The 24026-nt window shown below is 36.8% G+C and overlaps 1 protein-coding gene across 1 annotated transcript in view; it reads right to left on the bottom strand.

Annotated features, from left to right (window-relative positions):
* Nucleotides 1-24026, bottom strand: part of LRP2 (LDL receptor related protein 2) — a 103454-nt gene that overhangs the window by 70633 nt on the left and 8795 nt on the right. The window contains exons 2-10 of the mRNA XM_026047885.1: nt 18455-18562; nt 16236-16358; nt 12897-13013; nt 7195-7305; nt 6977-7090; nt 6090-6206; nt 5005-5148; nt 3495-3614; nt 1295-1423 (exon numbers count right to left, since the gene is read on the bottom strand). Coding sequence (XP_025903670.1) covers nt 1295-1423; nt 3495-3614; nt 5005-5148; nt 6090-6206; nt 6977-7090; nt 7195-7305; nt 12897-13013; nt 16236-16358; nt 18455-18562 — 1083 coding nt within the window. The remainder of the gene's footprint in view (nt 1-1294; nt 1424-3494; nt 3615-5004; nt 5149-6089; nt 6207-6976; nt 7091-7194; nt 7306-12896; nt 13014-16235; nt 16359-18454; nt 18563-24026) is intronic.

Here is a 24026-nt window from a genome sequence, read left to right as displayed (position 1 = left end):
ACTGAACACAAAGGTATAAACAGAAGCTTAGCCCAAAAGCTACAAACATTTTTTGTGTGTACTTACTTGCTTTGAGGTGTCTTGCAAGCTGCACCACACCATTCACCTTGGAAAAGCCACTCAACTACCAAATGCAAATGGTGGTTGTCAGCCTAGTTCACAGTCTCGGAGCAAGTTAATCAAGAATATATATTTAAAACTCTGCTGGGTAAAACTTTCACAAAACCTCTGTGCATCTATACTCCAGAGGACAACTTCTCATTCCCTTCTACTTCCTTGCTCTATCTCCTTTGATAAAAGTATAATCTTTCACAAGATTTTCTGCCCTATGAGATTCAGATATTCTTTAATTCTAGCATACAAGCTGCTATCTTTTTATGTACCTCATTATTCCATCTCCTCATTCTCTGATCTCATCAGATCTTTGCTGTATCTTACTCCAGCAAGTCTTCAAAGAAAAGCTCACTTTCAAATAGGTTCCTGTTGATAGGCCTAGTGCATGTGCAGGAGGAATATAGTAAAGTCCAAATTCTATCTACCTCTCCAAATAAAATAAAAACAAATTCAGGGAAAAAGATTTAGAGCAGGTATGAACTGCACAACAATACGATAATAAAATCAACACTCTATAAACAACCCAGTGCCTTAACAGTGACATCAGTTTGAACGGAAAACTTTTCATACAGAGGTTTTCAAAAGAACAATCTATCCTAGTGCTGGCATATCCTATGTATGTCTAATACAGCCAAGCATATTTCATTAGTTCCAAAAATTTCATAGTTTGGAGGACATCCTTATAAAATTGCAAGATGACGACTGCTCTGCAAAAATGGTTCAAGAAAAAGGGAAGGGAAGTGGGCAGTTCATGCGGTCATGTCAGGCAAGGACTCCCATTCCCATCGAGTTCTTGTGGGCAGGAACCCCTGCCTCACACAGAAGCCTGTTAGACTATTACAACTGCACAGAGACAGGCTTCCCAGCACCTGCTGCCAGAACAGAGCAGGATGTGGACAACCAGGAGCAGCCGCCTACTGCTGTTGAGGAACCGCGCTCCATGAGTGGTTTGCGTCCTTGCAGAGCTCACACTCCGGGAACTAGAAGCCAGGGTTTCTCTCACAGGCAAGAGTCTGAGTTCACAATTCAGCAAGACTATCTTCCATGGCACTTTTCTTAAAAGGTTTCCTGGAGAAGTCCAGCAGCCTGCAGACCCCAGCAGATGCAGAGTGTCTCACTGATATCTACTGATCTGAAAGCTGTTTTGACCACAGGGCCTGGAACTCTGCCGCATACTGACCTGAAGTGTTGGCTCGACAGTGCCGATGATTCTCTAGGACATAACCTTCCACACAGTGGCACTGGTGATGTCCCACACGATCTTCACACAGTTGGTCACACACACCCCACATTTTGCAGTCATCAAAATCTGTTAAGCAAGTAAGGCTTGTTTTTAAATAATACTTCACACAAAAGAAATTCCAGCATACTTGTCAAGCTACAAATTTGTCCTTTCTACTTGCTTTGTATCTGTTTGCAAATGCATGGCAATGGAAAAGGAAGTCTTAGTAGCTTTTTTTCCCCCACAAGCATTTTTTTTTTCTGGAAAGCAAAACAACTGGGATCTGCTGCCCAATAAAAAAAACAAATTTGTAAGGAGAGGAGGAAGGGATTTCCTTCCATTTGAAGGGAAGGGATGTCGCTATCTACTTTCCACGGCACAAAATGTGCCTATGCAGATATTTCGCTGCAGTAGACACAAGTACACTCTTATATTAACATACCTGGTTGGCTTTAAGCCCACTCTGAGTCAGACCCATACCTCTATGTTAGAGCAGTACTGAGTTCAAGCTAATAAGCCTGCTAAAAGGCAATGTTTATTAGCTTGGAGTCAGTACCATGCTAACACAGGTGTTCAATTTCCAATTAAGAGCTGGCTGCAGACCAGGAAGCCCAAAGTAGAAACAAAGCAGCTCACTTGAGCATGCAGAATAACGTACAGGTGAGTCTGCTGCTAGGAAAACCCAGCAGGTTCTCAGAGATGTGTTCTGTAAACAATTTCCTGGATTCTGCAGAACATTACATTTTAGTCCTAAAATTATAAAACATCTAATTTCTTTAAAAATAAACAAACAAAACAAAAAAACACAGATCTAAACACTGCAGCATCTCATCCCATCTGTGCTTATTCACAACCCAGGAGATAGCCGACAGCAATTTAGACATGGTTTTGGTATTAAAAGTTTAAACTCTCTCATTTGAAAACCCAAGAGTACAATTGGTACCACATCACATTGCTGGAAACCTGTGATTCTGTTGTTAAGCCAAAAGAGAAGAAAATGAGATCTGAAATATTTTCCTTATCAGTACTTTTATTTTTAATCGTTTGTTGATATAAAAATGAAAATAATGTGTTTCCCAGATAGTACCTTTTGGTAGTGAAAATATGTTATTCTCAGTAGCTTTTCAGCTTCTGTATATGTAAAAAAACAACAGTGTACTGTGAGCCAGAAAAGTATTAAGCTTTGCTAATAGCTTAATTCTTTTGACCTTACACCAATAAAATTCACTTAAACTGAGATCTGAAAATATCTATTGCTTACTGTGAGCCATTCCCTAATGACAAGTCTTTTCCTCACACTCCAGAAATATCCATAGGTCTCTGCAGAGTCAGAATACACCGGTTCAAATTTTCAAACCAGACTTATGTATCTGGGCCACCCAAAAAGACAGAAGTCTCATGAGAGACACTGAACACCTCACATATTGTGAGTACACACACCATATGCTGGGTTGAAAAAAATATTAAAGTTAAGTATTTCTGAGGTAGTACCTGATGTAGAATTACTGCAGTGTTTCAGTTACTGAGATACATGTTTTTTATTGTCAAAGGTGTGTGCATCCTAGTTATAGCAGCTACAGAATGAAAATGCAGTGCCAAAATACCTTACTTGTATATTCTAGTGAACTGTCTTCATTTTCTTGAAAATAATGTACACACTGATATATTATAGGATATACAGCCATTCCACGGGGCAAACATAATTACACCTTAGAATGGTGCTTTATGTGCAGCTTCCAAATGCAGGCACTTTCAAGAACTACCAAGCACTGATATCATTAACTCTTCCAGGCATAGAGCAACACACATCCCTGAAGCTAACCACTGAAGACCTTTACCACAGGCTTGAGAATATAGTAGTCATTCAAGGGTAAATATTTTTAAACATCATCGTGCTCTCACCATGTCTCCATCGATCTAACTGAGCAAGACCTTTATAAACTTTCTGCAACTTGTTTCTAACTCACCATGCTAACATCATGTTCCACTTTTATTCTTTTGCTGACTCTATTTACCTATTTACTCTATTTAACTGATTGATTGACCTATTTGCCTGTACATCCAGTTATTTAGAACTTAGTCATATTCTAGGAATCCAAAGCTTCCCAAGGAGCTGCGAGAAGGCACTAGGTATTTGAAATCACTGCATTTCACTTACCAACACAAGTACGGCTGTCATTGCTACTTATTATATATCCTGCAGGGCAGTAACACATCCCTCCTGATGGTGAAGAATGACAGCGATACTGGCAGCTCAGGGCAGCACAGTGTGATATGTCTAAAAATGAAATTAAGAAGTTCAGAAATATACCCTTTACTGGCACAATTTTTGCCTTACTAACAACTACAAAGCTATGCTCTTTTCTAGGATGAATATACAATTTAAAGAATGGCTTCTTAAAACAGATGATGGCTGAAGTTCTACAAAATCATGTGTGCTTACATACATAAGTGCAAGAAAATGGAGGAGAGAAGTAAAATTAATGTGAATAACAGGTTTTGGGAATGCAGGTAAAGCATATTATCAGTCTCATGCAAATAGTCCTGAAGTACTAACACCAGCAAGAATGTCATGTAAACAGCTGCAGAGAAGCCATCATCTGCAATGTACAGTATATTTCTCTGTTTCCCCAAGAATTTGTAAAACATATCTTAGAGTTACATTGACTGGAATACAACCTCATCATCTACTGCTCATTCAGAGAAAAAAAAACCCACAAAAGAAACCCACAACAACAACCTACTGCACTATATTAAGATGAAGAATATCTATATTATTCCATTATATTGGAACATACTGGTTGGGCTGTGCCCATAGAGAAACTCTTCTTTACTGTTTATTTCTCTATTTCTCCTCCATTCCTTCCTTGTGTTACTGTGTTACTGACTAATGAATAGTTTAGTGAGAATTGATCAAATGGGACTGCAGATCTGCTGCTGACTTTCTCCTCCTTCCTATCCATCTTTCCAACACTTTTTCTTCTTAAACATTTCTTTTACCATGTATATCATCTACTACTCAGTAAAGGTAAGAGGCAGTATTCCCTGTTCAGATTTAAATGTGTATTATTTTTTTCTTCTCTTCCAATTTCAATACTTTTAATTGGACTATTCCTCTTAACGGAATTTGAGAATTTGAAACACCCTGGGCCCAATTCTCAGTGGAAATTAACATTTGTAAGAGTGAAATCAGTAGGAACTATGCATGCTCATTGACTCCAATAGGGATATAAAAAGAAAAAAAAGGGGGGGCGGTATATACCAACTGGGAAATGAGCTATTAAAGCTGAATAGAGACTTAGAGCATAACTTAAGTGACTTGGCCAGGGCCCAGGATATACAAATTCAGTCTTGTGTTCTAACTATTGCACTATATCTACTTGCCCACAAAAAGGAAAAAAACACTGATTTTTAAAGTAAAAGGAGGTATTTTTTCCCCTGTCATCCTGAACACATCTGGAGATAAGGGAATTCAAATCCTTATTTGTCAAACTGCATGCATGGATTTCCAACGGAATGGTCTGTTCAGGGCAAATACGCCTTTCTCAGGCAATGCAACAAAAATACCAAAACTTCAAAATTTTTCATGTGATTTAGTAGACAAGAGAAAAACATATATGGATGTATCTGCTATTCCACCCATGCACGGTATTGATTGCGGTACTTACTGCAGTGTCTGCCCGCAGTGACGTTAGTTTCATCCTCTCCCGCAGGACAGTCTGCAGTCCCATCACACACTTTCCCAATTGGAACGCAGTGCCCTGAGCCAGGACAGGCCCACTCTCCAGGATAGCACTCATGGCGGCCACTGTCTGTGGAAAAAGTAAGAGATAAGAACTGAGGAGCATGCATCACATCATAACTAGACTTTCTTCCCTGAAAGCTTCCTAGAGCATCTGCTACACATCGTCTTCTTCCCTGTCATGATCCTTTCTTTTCCTTCAAACTGCAGGGCAATCAACAGTAACGTACACACATGAATACTTCTCATGTCCTCTGCTTAGAAAACAAGAAAACCATTTAGCTTTAGCCTATCTATTTCTGGTGCACAAGAAATAAAATAAAACAAAAAAAAAAAAAAAAAAAAAAAAAAAAAAAAAAAAAAAAAAAAAACCCACACGCTTGGAGAATGCTTGTTACAGAAAAGGCCAGTGAAAGAAAACAAAAACCATACACACACTACTCATTCAAATTTGTTTCTCACATATCTCATCTTGCCAAACAGTAAAACTTCTTTTCACTCATCAATTTATTAACTTTTTCTTATGAGGAATTTTGTTTTCTTTGAAAGGAAAAACTTAAAATTTCACGGAAATTAGGTAACCTTTTTTAAAAATAGTATGCCTGAAAATTTCTGACCAGGTCTAACGCAGAGAATTTCCATTTTCTGAAGGTAAAATTTGAATGCTTTGACTGATAAGGGAAGCTCTGTCATTCCATTACTAAGTAACTGCTTTGTAAAATCTACACATTCTAAGAATTTCAGAAAATCTAAATTTATTACAGACAGAAGGGTCACAGTAAGATGTATGCCTTTCTATTGAGTTATGGAAGTCAATAAAAGAATTTTTCAGTGCTTCATGGAATAGTATCAAGTAAATCAGGAACAAGCTCATATAGGATAAATTTAATTGCACTCAGTACCACAGAGATAAATTCACACAACAAGCAGTGAATACTGCCTACTTCATAAAAGTAGATTAGTGAGGTCTTTCTCTGACAAAACCATCCTTAGAAGAAATTTAGTACATACCACATCCTATTTCATCTTCATTATCTTCACAGTCATCATCCCCATCACATATCCAGCTCTGATGAATGCAGCGGCCACTGGGACAAGTGAAAAAGTTGCCTCTGCAAGTTGCGTAAGCTAAGGAGAGAAACCCCAGTAAATGAACATACTTCAAGTGATAAGAACACCTGAAACAGTAATAGATGTCTGAAAGATTAATAGTTATTTGTAAATAACTATTAAAAACTCATAAAAAAAGAGTGACAGTTTCAAATTTCATATGTACTTTTAACGTTGCTGTTTTGCTCTGTTTTTAAACAGGAAATTTATTTTAGGGTACAGTGGTTCTTTACAGAAATGAAAAAATACTACTTTTTTATATTAATTGTGGAAACAGATGCAAAGGACCTTATTATCGAGGTTCATGAAGGTGAGGATAATGAGATGGTGCTCAAGGTAAGGATATTTGTACTAAAGAGAAACAGTAAAGAGCACATAACAATGACACTGATGTCAGGGACCCATATCGTTGGGAGGCATTCCCTGACTTAGGAGTTTAGAGACATTTTGGGATCCTCCAAGAGCCAAGCAAAGCCTCACAGATAAAAGAGGAATACCATGAGGGGAAAAGTTATGTTGGTGGAATTGCTTGCCTGCTTCTCTTTCTGTGTCAGAACACAAATAGTTACTATATCCAGTATTCTCAAACAGCAACCAAACATTAAGGTACTTGGCAGCAAATCTGACTTGGAAAACATCTTTAAAAGCATCAGTAATAATTTCATCTTTCCATGTAGAACATGGGCTAGAGTTCAACAGCTGTCTATCCAGGCAATCTACTCTTTTTGCTATCTGGTGTACATTTGAACTACTTAGTAAAATAAAGAAGCTAAATATAGCCATCATACTGCAAGATGTTTCATCACTCCTGTCCCCACAGTCGTCATCATGGTCACAGATAAAGGCTCGGGGGATACATTCTCCATTAGCACACTGAAACTGTGTACTGGCACATCCATGTGCTGAAAGAGATTTGAGTACAGAGAGAGTTTGTTAAAAAGCTACGTTTACCTTGAAAAGAGAATCTATAAAGCATATTTGGAATCACTCCCTGAGTGGTACTTACTGCAGTTGGCTTCATCAGAAGAGTCTCTGCAATCCACTTTGCTGTCACACCGCTGGCTTGCATTAAAACATGCCCCATTTGCACAAGACAACTGTTCACATGTTGGGTAGCCTGCATAAGAAATCCTTTCATATTAGTACAAACATTAGTCTGTAGGTCTGTAGAGTATAATGATCATTAGGCCACATATATCCATTGTTAATGGTATATCTGGATTGACAGAAGGAAAAAAAAAAAAAAAAAAAAGGGAACACTGCCCATGCTACGCCAGAAAAATAACACATTTAGCCAGCAGTAACCCATTTCCTCTATCAGGAGGAGACAGGAGGAGATAATATCTGGATAAATGCTACAAAATCTTGCAAGAACCTAGAGAGAAATTATATGCTCTACCCCAGTCCAAAAAGATTTGCATCCCCAAAAAATTACAACAGGGTAGGAAAAGAAATAATACTATAGGAGCACAAGCAGTAATAATTTGCTTTGTTTACTTGCAGCTCAGCTGGATATAACTAGAAGGGGAGTTCCTAAAATTTACAGAAACTAGCTCCTCTAAGAAATTTATAAAGTCTCAGAGACTCCAGATATTTACAGTTCTCTAAGTTTAGCGAGTTCAACTCCAAAGTTCAGGAGCCGCTTGGGACCCTTACATTTCATGATTTCCTTTACCCTTCCCCAGAATAACACAAGGATTATTCCAGACAACTTGAAACTAATTCTGCAAATATTTATGCACACATAATGTGAGTGAGTTCAGTGCAACTATCCAAGACAGTAAGCATGTACAGTGCTAGAGCAGATGAGTAAGAGAAGTTAAGTTTAACTTCACTTGCTGCCAGCTGGGGGCGGGGGAGAGGGGAGGAAGGTTATGGAAAATAGCCAGTACAAAAGCAAGTAATTGCTCGTTTTAGAAGTAAAATTTACTCAAGCTTTTCCTCTGTATAGGTAAATTTTGTAGCTAGGTTTGATTTTTCAATCTAAAAATCAGAGCAATCAAATTTCATTTTGTACTTTACAGTTTTTCAGTTTGAATTTTTATCCCAATTTACTGCTGTGTAAGTTACTAGTGTATCTTTTCGCATCTTTCTTTGTATCTCACAGAAACACCCTCAGTGATGTTCCGAGCTACTTCTGATAGACTGAATATCAAAGATAAAGTTCGACCCATTAACCCTGCACTCTTCTTCGTGAATGCCCAGACATACTAAGCACCTTGCCAACAATAATGTGCAAATTTTTCTCAAACATATATTAAAAGCTATGTGAAGAACAAAGAACTTTTAGAAGTTCTCTCTTCTGCCAATCAGGCCAATAAATAAGTGCAGATACCTTGGAGATACTTTTAAATAAGTATTTTGCCTATACTGGTAGTTTATTTCAATGACAACAGATACTTCCTTTTCCTCATTTTCTTTTCAACACTGTTTTCTATAAGAACTCTTTCCATTTCTTCAAATTTGCTTTGTTTTAGTTGCAGAAGCCAAAATATTTTGTGAAAGGCCAGATGGGGAGGATGAATGCCTCCGCACAGGTAATGTCACACCTCTTGACAGTTTAAATATCAAGCTCAGTAAGATATATATCTGGTCACAGTATTCTGAGTAATCTGAAAGAAATTTCACTGCATTGTGCATTGTACTGATTGCACAATACATCTGATTATTTTAGTAAGTTTTTTTTAGTTATTTAGGTCATTAAGAACTAATCCTCATGAATAACAGTAAAGCTATGAATTCCACTGAAGGCTGTAGCCAGTATTCTGCCTGATTCAGGAGAATGTATGTCATCAGGACAGTTCTGGAGGAATTAGGAAAGTCATCAAGATTTTTATGGGAGAAAAAGGAGGAAAGAAAGAGGAACTGAGCAAGAAACTGATTTCTTTACAGGGGGCAACCATTATGCTGCGCTTTCTTCAGAAAGCCAAGAGCTCCCAGCTGTCATCAAACGTGAACTGCTGAAAAATGAAAGAACAACCTGGACGTTGGCAGTGGAGCAGGTAGGAATAGCAGGTCTCCTAAACTGGGAGATCAACACAGTCTAGCTTGATGAAAAGGTCTCCACCAAATAAAATCTTGAAGATGACTATCATGATGTTTTAGATTTAAGTAGTATGAAGATCGTATATTTATCCAACACATTTGGGACTTGCAAAATTAAGATTTTTTCTAGCTTGTCTTTGACCATCTTTTTATTAGACAGAACTAGGATTCCCCTGTGAGCCTCAGATCCCAGGGCAGAGTATAACTTGGATATAACTAAAAATAAAGTTATGTGAGAATTTAGAGATCAGAGCAGTCAGCCACACTGCCTCAACAAGAATTTTCTAGGTTGCACATAAAGGGAGTGCCAGAGTTACGTGTTTGACCTGGATGTATGAAAAAGTACAACAGCCAAAGGAAGGGTTCTCATTCTGGCACTCAGATGCACAGGCTTTTCTCTAGGTCATCAATGTGCAGAGTCCAAACAGAGGAAAAGGAAGGAGAAGATTCTGAATTAACAGTTCAAGTTAAGAGAACAAGTTAGGTAGTTCATATCTAGAGAGTCAACTGATGGCAGCAAGTCAGCAACAAAATTAGAATTAAAAATCCAGGGTTTCTGGTTTGCACTCAACCTATCAGCCTCAACAAAAATGTCTTTAAAAGACTGTGTTTCTCCCTCATTGCCTCATAGTGCAGTGACCTGTCTCAGCTGCCCAAGTTGTATCCAGGATATTTATTCTGCCTGTCACAGGAGAGCAAAATGGCTGGGGTTTTCATTTTTCAACTAAAAAGCTGAAGCAGGGAGGGAATTCTATCTTCAATTAAAAGCAGTAAGCATGTTATAGAGAAAAAATGACATTGGCTGCTTACTCCAGTAGTCTGTCATTTCATAATGCATTTCCTAAGTTTCTGAACAGAAATGTTAAAAATATAACCACCTGACATACATACTTAATGAAAACAGAAACTACATTAATTTTATAAAGTAAAAACTGCTTCAATACACTAATTACATGACCCATAGCTGAAACATTGTTCTGATGTTTATCTTAGCCTCTGCATGGCTAGTTTTCTCTTGCAGTTAATCCCATTAGGAATAAAACGGACTAAGGCTTTCAGTCTCCTTGTTCTATTTTATTACATGCTTAATTGCCAAGTTACTTCATATTAGTGACAGTCTGCATTTGACTTTTTTTTTAAATAATGTAACTTATTCAGAAACAAAACTTTTTCTTTTTTACTAATTAAGCCTGCTTCCAGAAAGATCAGTAAGTAGAAGTCATAGACAAGCAAGCAGATGTGATGTTACTGAAGTTTTCTTTAAGATTAATATACTTGTTATATTGTGTGAAATAAAAACTATTTCTAAAATACTTTTTCTTCATCAGTTCCTGACTGTTCTACTTTCACTTACAAAATCCTGCACAGTAAATTAATCTGGTATGGGGAAGGGCCAGAGATATTTTTCTTTGTTGTTGTTATCGTCTGTAGATGGCATTTCTCCTGTATTTATTACACTACAGATAAAGAAACAAATGGATGGAAATAGTGGGAAAAAATAATGCTCAAATGTTACAATCTGCTTCAAAACAATAAAATGTAACACTTAAACTAATTCTTAATGTATAGTTTATACATAAAACTCACCATCATAAAACCATACCTAAAAATCACCAAATGATTCATTTTCTCTGTTTAAAGCTCCAGACCTTGCAGAAAAGTCTTTCTGGAGGGGTCTTCCTATTACTGTCTTTATGATTCTCTTGCTTTCCAGCACCACCTCATTCCTTTAAATTAGTCCAATTCCTACTTTTAAATTCCAAGTCACAGTCATTCTCGCGTCATTCGACACATCTTCTAAACAAGGAGAGTAATAGCTGCTGAACGACATGAGGCAGTACCTCTCCCAGGGGCTAAATCTGCTGCCTTCCAGCAGCCACTGGGCCTGCTGGTTGAGCAAGGCTGCCCAGGTCGGCAGCAAGGCTGAGCTGCCTCACCAGCAGCAAGGACTGGACTCCTGAACAAACTGCACCTTCAACACGGACAAAGAGCACTCTAGGCAAAAGATCTGCAGACCTTTCCTCAACTCCCTTTCCCTGACCCTCTTTTTAATTTGTTAAAATTTGTGAATGTTAAAAGTGAAATTAAATGTGCACTTCAGTTTTCAAACATCACTGTGGCTTCTAGTCTAGTTGAGAAAAATTTTGACTATTAACTTTAGGACCCTATTCCCAGTCTGCCATAAATGTGCTGCATGACTATGGTCACATCACTTCATTTGTCTATCCTAATCCCATGCCTTTCTCAATGACTACTCTCACTGATCTCTCACAGGTGCAGAGAAGCTCCTTCTTTCAATTCACAGATATGCACTGTTTTCAACTAGCATCTTCAGTGGGGGTTTGTTTGTTTTTTTAACTGTCACACAGGTGCTAAATTAAGCTACCAGTTTCCTTTCTTCCTCTAAATTTGCGGAGGAAAACGTCAAGCCACCGAAAATATTATTCCAAAAATGGCATGTGTTTCTTTGGATCTTGGCATTTAGGCTTTTATGCCGTTGACTTCAGACTTGGCTGTGTTTATATGGCATGGGAAAGTTCCAAGCTTGCTGTCTCAGGAACCTTTTATGCCAAAGTGCCACTTAATACTAAATCACTTTTCATTTTACAGAGCACACTCATTTTTAGCCACTTGTAAGTCAGTGATAAAACACTGGCAGCTGGCTGACCATGTAACACACTGGTCTTCCTTTATACAGCATGTATATATGCCTTTTTCTCCATAAGTAGAGCCACTAACAACATTTTATTTCTTTATTCATTCTTGAGTACTCTCAACTCTTCTTTCTTTCCTCCTAGGTTTCCTATTTTGTCTCTTTCCCAGAAGCATGCTAGGCTCCAACAGCTGAAACATCAGCTTGCATGTTACATATCATTCAAGATGGGCTAAGTTTCTCCTTAATACCAACAATGAATTGACATGTTACACACATTGCTGTTGCTACTTCTGTATTAAATAAACACCTCACCAAAAATATGGTCCCTATTCTGTGGCCAAGAGCACTTTCCAATGGTATTCAATGTAGGCCAGGATTTAAGCAGGCTGTACCCAGATAGACTGCCTCCAGACAGTTGGGTTGCATTAGTTTTGGGAGAGTTAGACTGAAAACACTACTGGTCCATTTGTATTCTGTAGACACAATAAAAAAAAGAACACAGTGCAGAACCCTCCTTCTCTTCAGGGGAAGTTGCAGGCTAGAACACAAATAGGTTTCAAAGATTTAAAATGCCCTCACAGAAATGATTTGGGTCAAATTCTGCTTTTTTGTATAGGTTATAGTTACCGGTGATCACAGGAAGGTGTAGGCAGAGAGAACATGCAAATACTATACAAAGTTAGCTTTGAGTCTTCCAAGGCTTTAAGTCATTTAAAAGTAGTAGGGTTTTTTTTTCCAATAACATATTCCAAAAATACATTATTTATAAGATACAAACAAAAAAAACCCTGAGCTCATGGCTGCAGTTTGCATTCGAGTCCTGCCACAATGAAATTGTATCCGAACACTAGCTCTAATATACAAAGGAATCTGCAAAGAAACTGCAATAACAAAAAACATACTGTGGTTATTCTGTCTGTCAACAAGCCCTTTAATCTTACAAATTGATTAAAATGCCAAGGGGAGATGAAATGAAAACAGATCTAGCGCTAAGAGCTAAGACTCACGGCAGTCTCTTTCATCCGTTCCATCAGCACAGTCCTTCACCCGATCACACCTGTACGCACTCGGGATGCACTGTCCGTTTGAACACGTGAACTGCTGACTTGAGCACGTTCTTCCCGCTGCAAAAAAACAGGCACTCAATGAAACTCTTCATCAACCAATATTTTTTACCCTAAAAAAGTACTTTTCATCTTCTTTTTTTTTAATTACTTAGTTCTCCCAAGCATTAACATAGAACTCTCTCTTCCTGTACCTTGGTGCATCCAGGAAGATTAAAAAATACTTGACAAGTAGATGGCAGACAATATAGTTCTATCTGCAGCTCTGTAGCCCTGCAAGGCCGCCATTTCACTCCACTGCAGAGACTGAGAAAACCATACAGACACAGGCCCTATATACAGGATCAGCAGATAATGTCATGTAGTTCTGGCACTTGTGATCAAATACTAGGAAGCCTAAAGACAATTTTAACTCACTGTTCAACCATGTCTTTGGTAAGATTTAAGAGGGAGGGAGAAATAGACAGAGAATCTTCCACAAACAGTGCTGATCATCTCATATTCCTGTCTACTACACATCCTTTGGCAATACCTAATTTTACATAAGCTTAATGAGATCCAAACCCATTTTAGACAGATAATGCATTACACTTTTCATCATTAATAATGTTATATCAAACTGCAGATATCAGTGAATTAATATAGCATATGGTGAAAATAAAGCATATAAACATATCACTGCATTTATGTTTCTTGAATGATTTAGAATCAGGTGCTAGAATTTTAAGCAGCAAGACACTATAGGACCTAAGCTGATCCAGTCAAATTTCCCACAAACCACATGAATTAAAACACCTATCCAAATGCAAACTGCTTCCAAATGCTTCCCTGCTCCCTGCAGCAATCACTGGCTATGAGCACTTTAGCAAGGACATTGACAAAGCAGAAATGGATCTTTAGAATGAGACAATTAATGATGACGATCCAGCATCCAAAAATAATTGTGGGATATGTGCTTTGGACCCATGGGCTGAACCACCATTAATGGTTAGAGCACATTAAGCAAGCTCCTGGGAGTACATCTTCTCATCGAGCTTCAGCTCAAAGGATACAGAATCCCAAATCTGGTTCTCTGTTAAAAACTTTTCTTAAGGTTTTACCTTCGGTATATTCTGCTTATTGGCCTGCATTCTTCAGGCAGAGAGAACAGAGGCTATTTATCATCAACAAAAGCACTACTGAATCTCATCAAAAAGTAATCTCCTCAAATATTGCTTAGTTTCTAAGAGGAAAGATTCATCTTCTCCTTTACACTATATAATTCGCATATAATATACACTATATACGCATATAATTCACTAAATTCAAACCCAAAATTGGAGTACCAATTTTGCAATCAAAATGAAGTTTCCATTAGCACTCCCTGAGAGATTTCAGAGAAAAATGACCTCTAAGTTAAAAAGCATCTCTTTGTAGTTATTATGCCGAAAAGATTCACATTACTAGTTTTCATAGTTTAATGTTTTCTGTATTATTTTGCTTGCTGGGACAAAACTGTCACTAACTCTAAGTTATATGGTCAACTACCCAGGCATATTACATATTAACAAGAAATCATCCACACTGCCACCAAATAAACACAGCTAGGTTAGAGATGAGGCCCTGCTTTTCAATAAAGTCAGGACCTCAACAGTCAGGTACAACATTCTACATTCATAACTAATAGAGGGCCAAGAATTATTTTGTTTCTCTTTTCTTTGTCTTTCCTTGTGACAACAGTGTCAATGGAAACTGCATAATTTCACTTTGATTCCACTTATTTCATGGAAATTGAGTGCATAATTAAAATTGTCTTCAATTCTCAGACAAATTAGTTGTGTCTATAAAGACCGAAACTGAAGGGTGAAATTATGCTAACTTTTCCTCCTTTCTGTCATTTGCAGTTCTGTTTCTTTCAGGCTCATGTATGTATAAATATCAGCCCAATCTAGATGCTGGCTCCTGGTCTGCCACTCTGCACAGAATCTCCACTCCTTTTTCTGTCAGCTATTGGGGTACTATTCTCACTAGGAGATAAACAGAATAAGATCAAACACATTTCATTCTTTTTGCATGTGTCACTCCAGTACTGCCATCCAGCTGACACTCAAGAAAAACTTTAAATTTTTCAAAAATAGAAAGCTCTATCAGAATCACCAAGCACAGAGATATAAAAGTCCCTTTAGTGGAAAAGTAAAAACACCAGTAGATGGCTCAAAAAGAGCATAAGTGGTATGATGCTACCACATGTTTACTGAAAGAATCTTTCCATAACATCCATAATTAATGAGTATATGGAGATCTACGATAAGTTATGGTGACCTAGTTCAAAAGTCAACTCAGAGCTGTTATTCATTTTGCATTTTGTGTGTGTAGAGTAGTTCCTTAGTTAACACATAACCAGTGAATGCACTGACATGTGCTGACTCACTGGGAACAAAAAGCAATTCACCTTAGTTCCATTTTTTCACCTTCAGTGGGAACAAAGAGCAAGATCTAAAAGCACATATTTGGTCTGTGAGTGAAGTTCTTCCAAACCTTAAACCTGTGAACTTCCCACAAATCAACGAAGATTACTTAGTAGCTCCAAGCTATTCAGACAGCTTGAAGAAATTAACCAAAAATTATGTAGAACCAAAAAGGATAACTCCTATCCTTCCCTACTAGTATTAGAAACAGCAGAAAATCAGTTCTTTGGAACACTACTGTTCTTCTATTCCTCTTTCATACAACAATGCAGCAGAGAACGTAACTTGGTGCCATAATTGTCTCAGTTTACTGTTCATCACTTTGGCACACACCTGACCAGCATGTTGCCCTTAAGTTGTTTATGCACTAAAATCAAAAATCAAGCAACATATATTATATCCTTCTATCAATATGGTTATTGCAGTTAAGCTATTGAATGTCTTCTTTGCTCTTAATGCTCTTCAGTTAGAAAAGGCAATTTAAACATGACGAATATATAGTGAAAAATATTAAACTGAAATACTAAAAGGGACGATATACTAAGATTGTTATCTAAATTATAATGAACAAATGGATTTTCATCTCACAGCAGGATCTGAGCATAAGAAAGAATCACATTTTTCTTTATCAGCAATTCGATTCCAAGATCTGGAGATGGAGATAATCAGAGATTTCATTTATTTTGGACTTAGGAGTATTTCATATCTAGGAATTATACCTCAAAGAGACCCTTCTGGTAAAAGCTGTACTTGCAGGCTTGTTTCCGTACATTAGCAATATGTTGCTGCATGAATGACCTATTACATTAAAAAACTGGTATAAAATTACACTTACGGCATTGCTGATGTTCATCTGAGCCATCTTCACAGTCTTCCTCATCATCACAAACCCAGGACTGTGGGATACATTCACCATCAGTATGACATTGAAACTGATTTCCCTCACATGTTGGTTGTGCTAGTATAAGCAAGGGAAAAGATTGTTATTTCACAGCCATTTGGGAAAGGGCTCTCAAAAAAGCTAAAAGCAAACAAGCAAAACCAACAAAACAGACAAAAAAAAAGTTTTAGTGTTAACTGACTAACTTCCACTAATCACATGAAGCATCCGAAAAAAAGGAAATGGACAGATCAGGGAGGCAGAAGAATGCCCAAAGCATAATGTCAGTTTAGTGAAGTCCTATGTATGAATCTTCAATTTTCTATCTCCCCTTGGAAGAAGACTGGGTCCTCTAGAAGAAAGGTCAGTAAAAGAAAAAAAATCCTTCAGAAATATCTCCTCCTTTTGTCATGCCAGCTTCCCTAGGCTCCCAGTAGTCTGCTCAATTGCCCTACACCTCCCCAGGTACTTTATACCAAGGTTTATTGCTCTTGCACAAAATTTACAGCTTTTGAATAAAAACAAGTTTGTCATTCTCCTCCATGCACTCATGAAGCAGAAGTGAAGGAAGGTCTGAAGAACCTGAATGCTGTTATTCCAACTCCAGTATGGGCTTGAGCCTGACAGAGGAGCCTTTAAAGGAGAAAGGCCAAAATAAATGGTTGAAACTAGCTATATTACAGCTTGTTAGAGCTGTTAATACTCCTGAGAAGATGTACTAGCACAACATAGCCACAGGACTGTGGTCTTAATGATCTTTTTTGTCGAGATGGTGATTTTGGCATCTGCTCTGCTCTAAGTATGAACACTCTGTGCTCATAGAACAAAATGAAAGAACAGCCCTCAACGTAAACCAAACTTTCATAGGAGAAATTCAAAGGGCTTTATAGGCTTGAGATTGGAAAGCAGAAAATTATACTAGAGGTAGAGACCCTGGACAAAAATCAAACATCTAAAATGGATACACTTCATGTACAACTTTTGTATTCCTTTTTCAAGTATCAAAGAACAATACTGTAATATAATTTTAAAGATAGGACAGCTTTTAATGGCTTAAATCTACCGTTTAAAAGAACAATTAACTGATCAAAATTGGAAGGTTTCATTTTCATCCTTCAAATTGATACCACATATGAAAATGAAAACAACTCAACTTCATTTATTAACTATGTCAAACGTATTATGTGTCATTTTTTTGAGTTTTCATAGAGTCAATAGGAAGTTTACCACTGTTTGTCAAAGTCCTATTCCTGCTTTCCAGTTTCAATTCAGAACTGAGTAGAAATGGCAAGTTATAAGAAACCACTATTTTTTCCTACAGTTTAAGGCATTCTTCACCCAGAACCGCACTGGTTCACTGGACTGGTCGAAGTGTTAAGCAACAAATCAAGGAACCAGGCTGGAGAAATGACCTCCAATTTCTCTATGGGTCAAACAGGAAAGAAACCATCCAGTGTGAAAAGAATCAACACAAATCAGTCTTTTTCATTCCACACCAGCTGAGAGGCAAAATCCAGACTAATCAATGAATGGACTGACAGGTACAACAGCCCACAAAACCTCAAAGAACTCTACAATATTCACAGTAAAATGCAGGCAGATTTCTGAAAATAGTGGGAGGAATTTCTTCATTTTCAACACGTCCTAACATTCAGATTGTGAGAATCTTTGTGAACGGATATTATACTCCACCTGCACGTGACAGCTGTCTGAACGCTGGCACAAAGGATAACAGCACCACTCTGAACAACTACCCTGGACTCTACTTGACCTCCAGTAGGTAGAGCATGTTGTCTGTGGTCTCAAAGATATAAAATTTGAAGCTTAAGTGAGGCTGCTTGTCATTGTACATACTGCCAATATTCAGGATCAGTGCAATAATGATAGACATTTCTAAACCTACTTAGGACCTAATCCACGACTCATCAGAAGAAAAAGCATTATTAGACACTCAGGCTTTGAAGAGAAAACTAATTAAGTCATGTTAGAAGTTGTGCCCTACTACAAAGCCAAAGGTCTTAAGAGACATGACTCAAACAGATCCTCTATTCATCTCAGGTAACCAGGAATTTGCTTCCCCTTTCCCTTCCTTACTATACCAGAGATGCACGTGGGCACATTGGGATCTAAGTATTTCTCATATGTAAAGGTTGTTCTACAGCTGTTTCACTTACGACAACCAACTTCATCTGTATCATCTGAGCAGTCTCGGGCTCCATCGCACCTCCAATCTGCTGGTATACAGCGACCATTTCCACAGCGGAACTGCCCTCGCTCACATCCTGCAATAAAACAGAGGAACACACAGGTCAGGAGTGCCAGCATACCAAAACAGACAATGGAGTGTATTTCTGTCAAACAACTGTAATTTAGCATTATTTTGGCACATGAAAATGAGAAAAATATGATAATGTATACATAAAAAAAGATTATATATCTAGAAAAATTATAAATTGTTTACATCATCTGTGGGTTTGTTTTTTTAATAACAGATGAGCATATAAAACCTCTCCTCTGAAGTACAGGAAAGCTTGTCTTTAGTCAATGCTTGAATAGCAAATAATGTTAAAAAAATTCAAAAACTAGCCATCTGTCATTCCCTCCTCCTTGACGCACAGAGGATTAAGATCTGATACGGAAGCCTTTATCCCAGAGGTAAATGCAGCTCGATCATGCCTTTATTAGGCATCTCTAACGAAATTCACAGTCTCATAGAAGAGAGAAAATGCACAGGTTTTGGTTTCTCATTGTGACTGCTGCCTCATAAAAAGGGAGAGAACAGATTTATGGGTCCCCAAAACAATGAGCTATGGCATAATGAGGCTCAGCATACTTCTGTTTCATGTAGTCTCTTGTCAGCACCCCCAGAGATGAGGAAATTCGGAAGGAAAAAAAAAAAAAAACCAGTGGCTGTAGCAAAGACCACATCTAAAAAAAAAAAAAATCTGTTTTAATTAATAACCACAGAATAATTGAAAAATACAATTTTATTGTAAGAGACTTATCCAGAATAGATAACCTCAGCATATATAAAGCACAACACCCACTTTTGAATTCATGATGACATAAATAACATGCTACCCTAACTTTCATGTAAGACTAGGCATATCAACACTGTCACATAAACATAGTTAAGCGATGTATTCCTAAAGGATATAGGCAAGCTACTTTATGCAAGGAATGTTCAAATCTGATTGTCTGGTAGTGACATCCTGATTTATAATGTATCCTGCAAATGGTCAAAAATTTCACTTGAATAAATGGTGGTACGGAGTGGTACAGGAGTATGTTCACCCAAATACCTTCAATAGACTAATGCATGATGGTGGTTGGTGGTGCAGGTCTGGGGTTGGTGGTGCAGGTCTCTTATCAACTACCTTTAAAACACAACAACCTCCCTTGCAAAAATGCCCTGAAGGAATGTACAAGTTCACTCTGGAATCCCAGGCCCCCTCTCTGAATTCTGTCCTACAAAGCAACATTTCCATATGAGATTACCAGCTAAAGCTCTAATAAACACAACACATGTAACACCACTTATCCATTTGAATTACTATGTAATGTAAAAAACAAATCTTTTTGCACAGTTATTAGATCATTGCTTCTCAAAGCCACAGAAATATTCATAGCAGTTTATTTAAAAAGAAATTGTAGTAAATAATTAACATTCATATGATTTAGAATTTCTAATGAAAAAGATGTCTAAACAAGTAACATGTGAAATAATAATACTATAACTTGAATCGCTATTTGCAAATAAGTCAAAAACATTTTAACTACTATGTACAATACTGGTAATTTATTTTGCCTATCTTGTATGAAGCTATTACATTTAAACATACTCTTATAGTGATAAAAAATGAGGTGACAATGCTGATAAACTTTTTAGAAGGCATTATAAACACCGTAGCCTTTGTGTAGTATGAGAAATGGTAACTCAATTTTAACAAAATATCTCCTAACCATGCAGTTCTCCTGCACTCTGTAATACTTCCATAATTATGTTGGTCAGATCTACACACAGTTAAGTGACCAATGTCCATTTATACAATTCATCAGCAGACCTGCTATATAATCCATTTAATTATGATACTAGTCTTTCAAATATAATCTTTTATACTTACTTATAACCAAAGGCAAGAAGCTGAAAATCCTTTACAAAAAAAAAAAAAAGGAAAAGGATTCTGTTCTATATTATCTTCAGAACAAAGAAATGGGATATCAAATAATGACACTAATTCATTAAAATAACAGTTTTTGAAAGTAAGTAATATGGAAGAATTAAAAGTGATCTCCAGTTGCAAAGGCACTTCTCACCCAAGTTCTAACAAATTTGTTTTGCAACTCTGATTAAAAAAACAAAACCAAAAACCTCTCTTCTGCCAAAGAGAAAGTAACTAGCCACATATGTAAAATGTACAATTGCAAAATCTGTTGATACAAACACCCAGCAGAAATATGCAGAATGAAAGAAAAAAGTAAGTCAGCAACAACAGCAATAACCATGTAGACACCATTTAGTCGAAATAGAAACATTCCTTCTGCTAAAAACAAGTACTACAAACTTATGATATACAATGGTCAGTGATTTACTTGCTATGAATTTAATTATCCATTTTAAAAAGCATTAATTTAAGAAGTATGTTGCAGACATTACACTGACTAGTATCCACAAAGGAAAAACGAGTCCAAAAGGAATCTTCCCATTGCTAAACGCTAGGATATAGGAGCCTGCAGCACCTGAATTTCAGTAAAAGAAGGAACTGTCAAAAGGAGTATCTTCTTGTTTGCTTGTTTGTTGCTATTACTTGCGTTTATTGCCATTATTTGAAGCCTAGATTCATTGAAGGATTAGTAATTAGAAATCTTATGGAAGAATTTGCTTTCAGTAAGTAATTTTAAATGGCAAGGTAGTTCATGAATCAGTCAGACATTGCCAAAAATTAATACTAATGAGCTAATTTCCTTAGAAATTCTGATTTACTCTGACAGATGCTGATAAAACCAGACGCCTCTTTCAGGCAAACAGAATCCTGTTAGCAGGATTCCTGCAGGAAATAACCACTGAGTTTAGAAACAAACGGTGAAACAATTAAAGCTTAATCTTCACATGCTCAAAAATTGCTAATAGAAAAGTATCTAGGTGACTTTTGCAAGTCTTTAAAAAAAAGTTGATATTTTGGTTTTGCTTTATTTTTCACTATCTCTGCTTTACTTTACCACTATCCCTGAATTTTTTGCTTCATTTGCTTCATTTGCTATTTTTCAGCTTTATGCTAGTTCTGTCACCGCACCTTTTGTGGCTGCATCTGGGATTCTCATGGAAAACACTGTACCTGGGATTCTCATGGTTAGTATTCACAGTTTACTTAGGTAAAAACAAGAAGGTCAATATTACCAGCTCAGATGAAGCCAGCCAGAGATACTGTGACAGGCAGTCATTTTCTACTGGAATAAAGCAACATAAATGTGATTCTATCAGAGCAAATATAGAAGGGGAGAGGAGGAAAAAATTAACAAAATACCATTTTAGTTTTTAATTAGTTACTTAAAATCAAATGTAACCTTACCAAAGTGTATAATGCAACTTCTGTGCAAAAAATTTACTATTCAGTATAATTACCTTCTGTTCTATAAGTGCTACTATATCCAATTCTATTTAAATCTGTATAAACTTGCACAGATTCACTTGTGTTTAATAGTTACAGAAAAATTACATTGGTGTAGCAAATGGAGAGAATGATGTCCATAGGAATAAAGTATCCAAAGTTCAACTACTGCCAAACTGCACAGCCACCAGAGGTTGGCAGTCACCTTTCACGCCACTAATGAATGTCACACTAAGTCATATGGAACACTGTCAGAAGAGAGGTTAACAGCTTAAGACATTTCACAGCACAAGGATTTAATTCACAGGGTTTCAGTCTTCAACAGAAAAGCAGTCCATTATGCCATCCCAACCTTCTCTGTGCTTCATTTGCCGCTGTTTGTGTATAAATATTAAGATTCGAGAACTAAAGCTTAAATTCAATCAGCTTACATTAAAAACAGTATTTTACATTCATCTCAATAAAAATGGATACTGTATTATTTATTCAGTATACTACTTGAGGCTCCTCTTATTTAGTTCTTTGCTAAACAGTTCTATTTTTTTTTCCTCCATACTTCCATTTTTTATCCACATCTTTGGAAATAATATTACAACATCCACAGATTTTAAAGGCATTGTGATTGTCTGTTCTGACCATAAAGAGCAGAAATCCCTGCTTCACTGCAACTTTAGGTTTTCACAGTTTCTTTTCCAAAACTACTTGCAAAGAAGTAATGTTTTCTCAGTGTAAAAAAGAGAAGTTGTATTCTGAATAAAGGATTCTCTTTCAACGTAAATCACAAGAAATGGCACAGAATCTACATAAATACAACCTTGGATTCCAGAAGCCCATTCTGCACTCTCTGTCTGCAAGTTCTTGCACGTAAAGACATTTATCAACTGAAATCACTGTTAAGACTACTACACTGGAGCTCATTTTAATAATGTTCACATGCAAAGTCTTTTAAAGAAAACCTTAAAATTACAGTACTCTATGTTAAAATATTTGAGAGAGGGAAGCTTTTCAGCTGTTTTAATACACTCATAAAAGGCCTATAGATTTATTTCTGCTAATGCCTTTACCTAAATCAAAGAATTAAGAAATTTGTATTTTAATCTACTGAAACTAAGCAGGAAAGCTTTGCTGCAAAGAAAAAAGGGTCCAGGTCTCCTGCAGACATCAAGTTCAAAGGAATGACACTGTAAATGCTTCCTAGCAACATTAAAGATATTCATAATCCTCATCCTCTCTACTTTAGCTTTTTAATTGAAAAAGCAACAAATACAAACACACAGATAAAAATAGAAACATTTTATAAATACAATTTTAATAAATTGATTTAATTTTCTGCTTTAAAGTGTAAATATGAACTAACAATTAAAACAAGCTCCTAATTTCTCAGTAAGTCATATATGAGTCTCTTAACAAAAAGAAAACTCCACTTTAAAAGTATATTTTTTCAGCTCTCATATTCAGAACGAAACAACTACGGTCTCTTCATTATCACTTTAAAAGCAGTCACCCTAGAAAAAATAAAAACTGAAATATTTATAAAGATATGTAATATAATGAAATTATTCAAGCTAGAAACATAAATTAAGAGCAAGGCCATTTCTATTGTACATGCCCACCAATAGCATGTATCCATACTACGTATCTTTAATGTCAGTCAGGATGATAGGCAAATTAACAAAAACAGTCTCTTTCTAATCTTGCTTCAGTTTATACACTTTTTAAAATGCAGCAAGCTGGCTTTTATTATATTCTTAGTCCTAAATTAGGGCAAAATAAGAAATAACCCTTTTAAGCTAGGGCTAATTATAATAGAGAGGTGATATTCCTTTCTAATGATAAAGTAAATAAACCTTATATTGAACATGCCATACTCCTCCCTTCATGTAAGTTTTCAAGAGTCAAAAGTATTTACAATTATATAAAGTGTGGAAAACGAAAGAAAGAAAGGAAAAAAAAAGAGTGCTTGAACAACTTAGTGATGACCCACATGGTACATAACCAAGTCTGCTAGATGCACTAGCAAATAGAATCATCTTTTCAGTAAGCTGCTGACATGGGAGCTGCATTCAAGTCAGTCATGCTCTGCAGAAAGCAGGTGAGTCATTGCAGAGACAGAAATTACTCTCAGTGAGAGCCTACT

The sequence above is a fragment of the Nothoprocta perdicaria genome, unplaced genomic scaffold (genome assembly GCF_003342845.1).
Source record: "Nothoprocta perdicaria isolate Ctin4 unplaced genomic scaffold, notPer1 scaffold_0, whole genome shotgun sequence".
In the NCBI taxonomy this organism is placed as follows: domain Eukaryota; kingdom Metazoa; phylum Chordata; class Aves; order Tinamiformes; family Tinamidae; genus Nothoprocta; species Nothoprocta perdicaria.
Note: the sequence above shows the minus strand (reverse complement) of the source record. Positions and strands in the feature narration are given on the sequence as shown.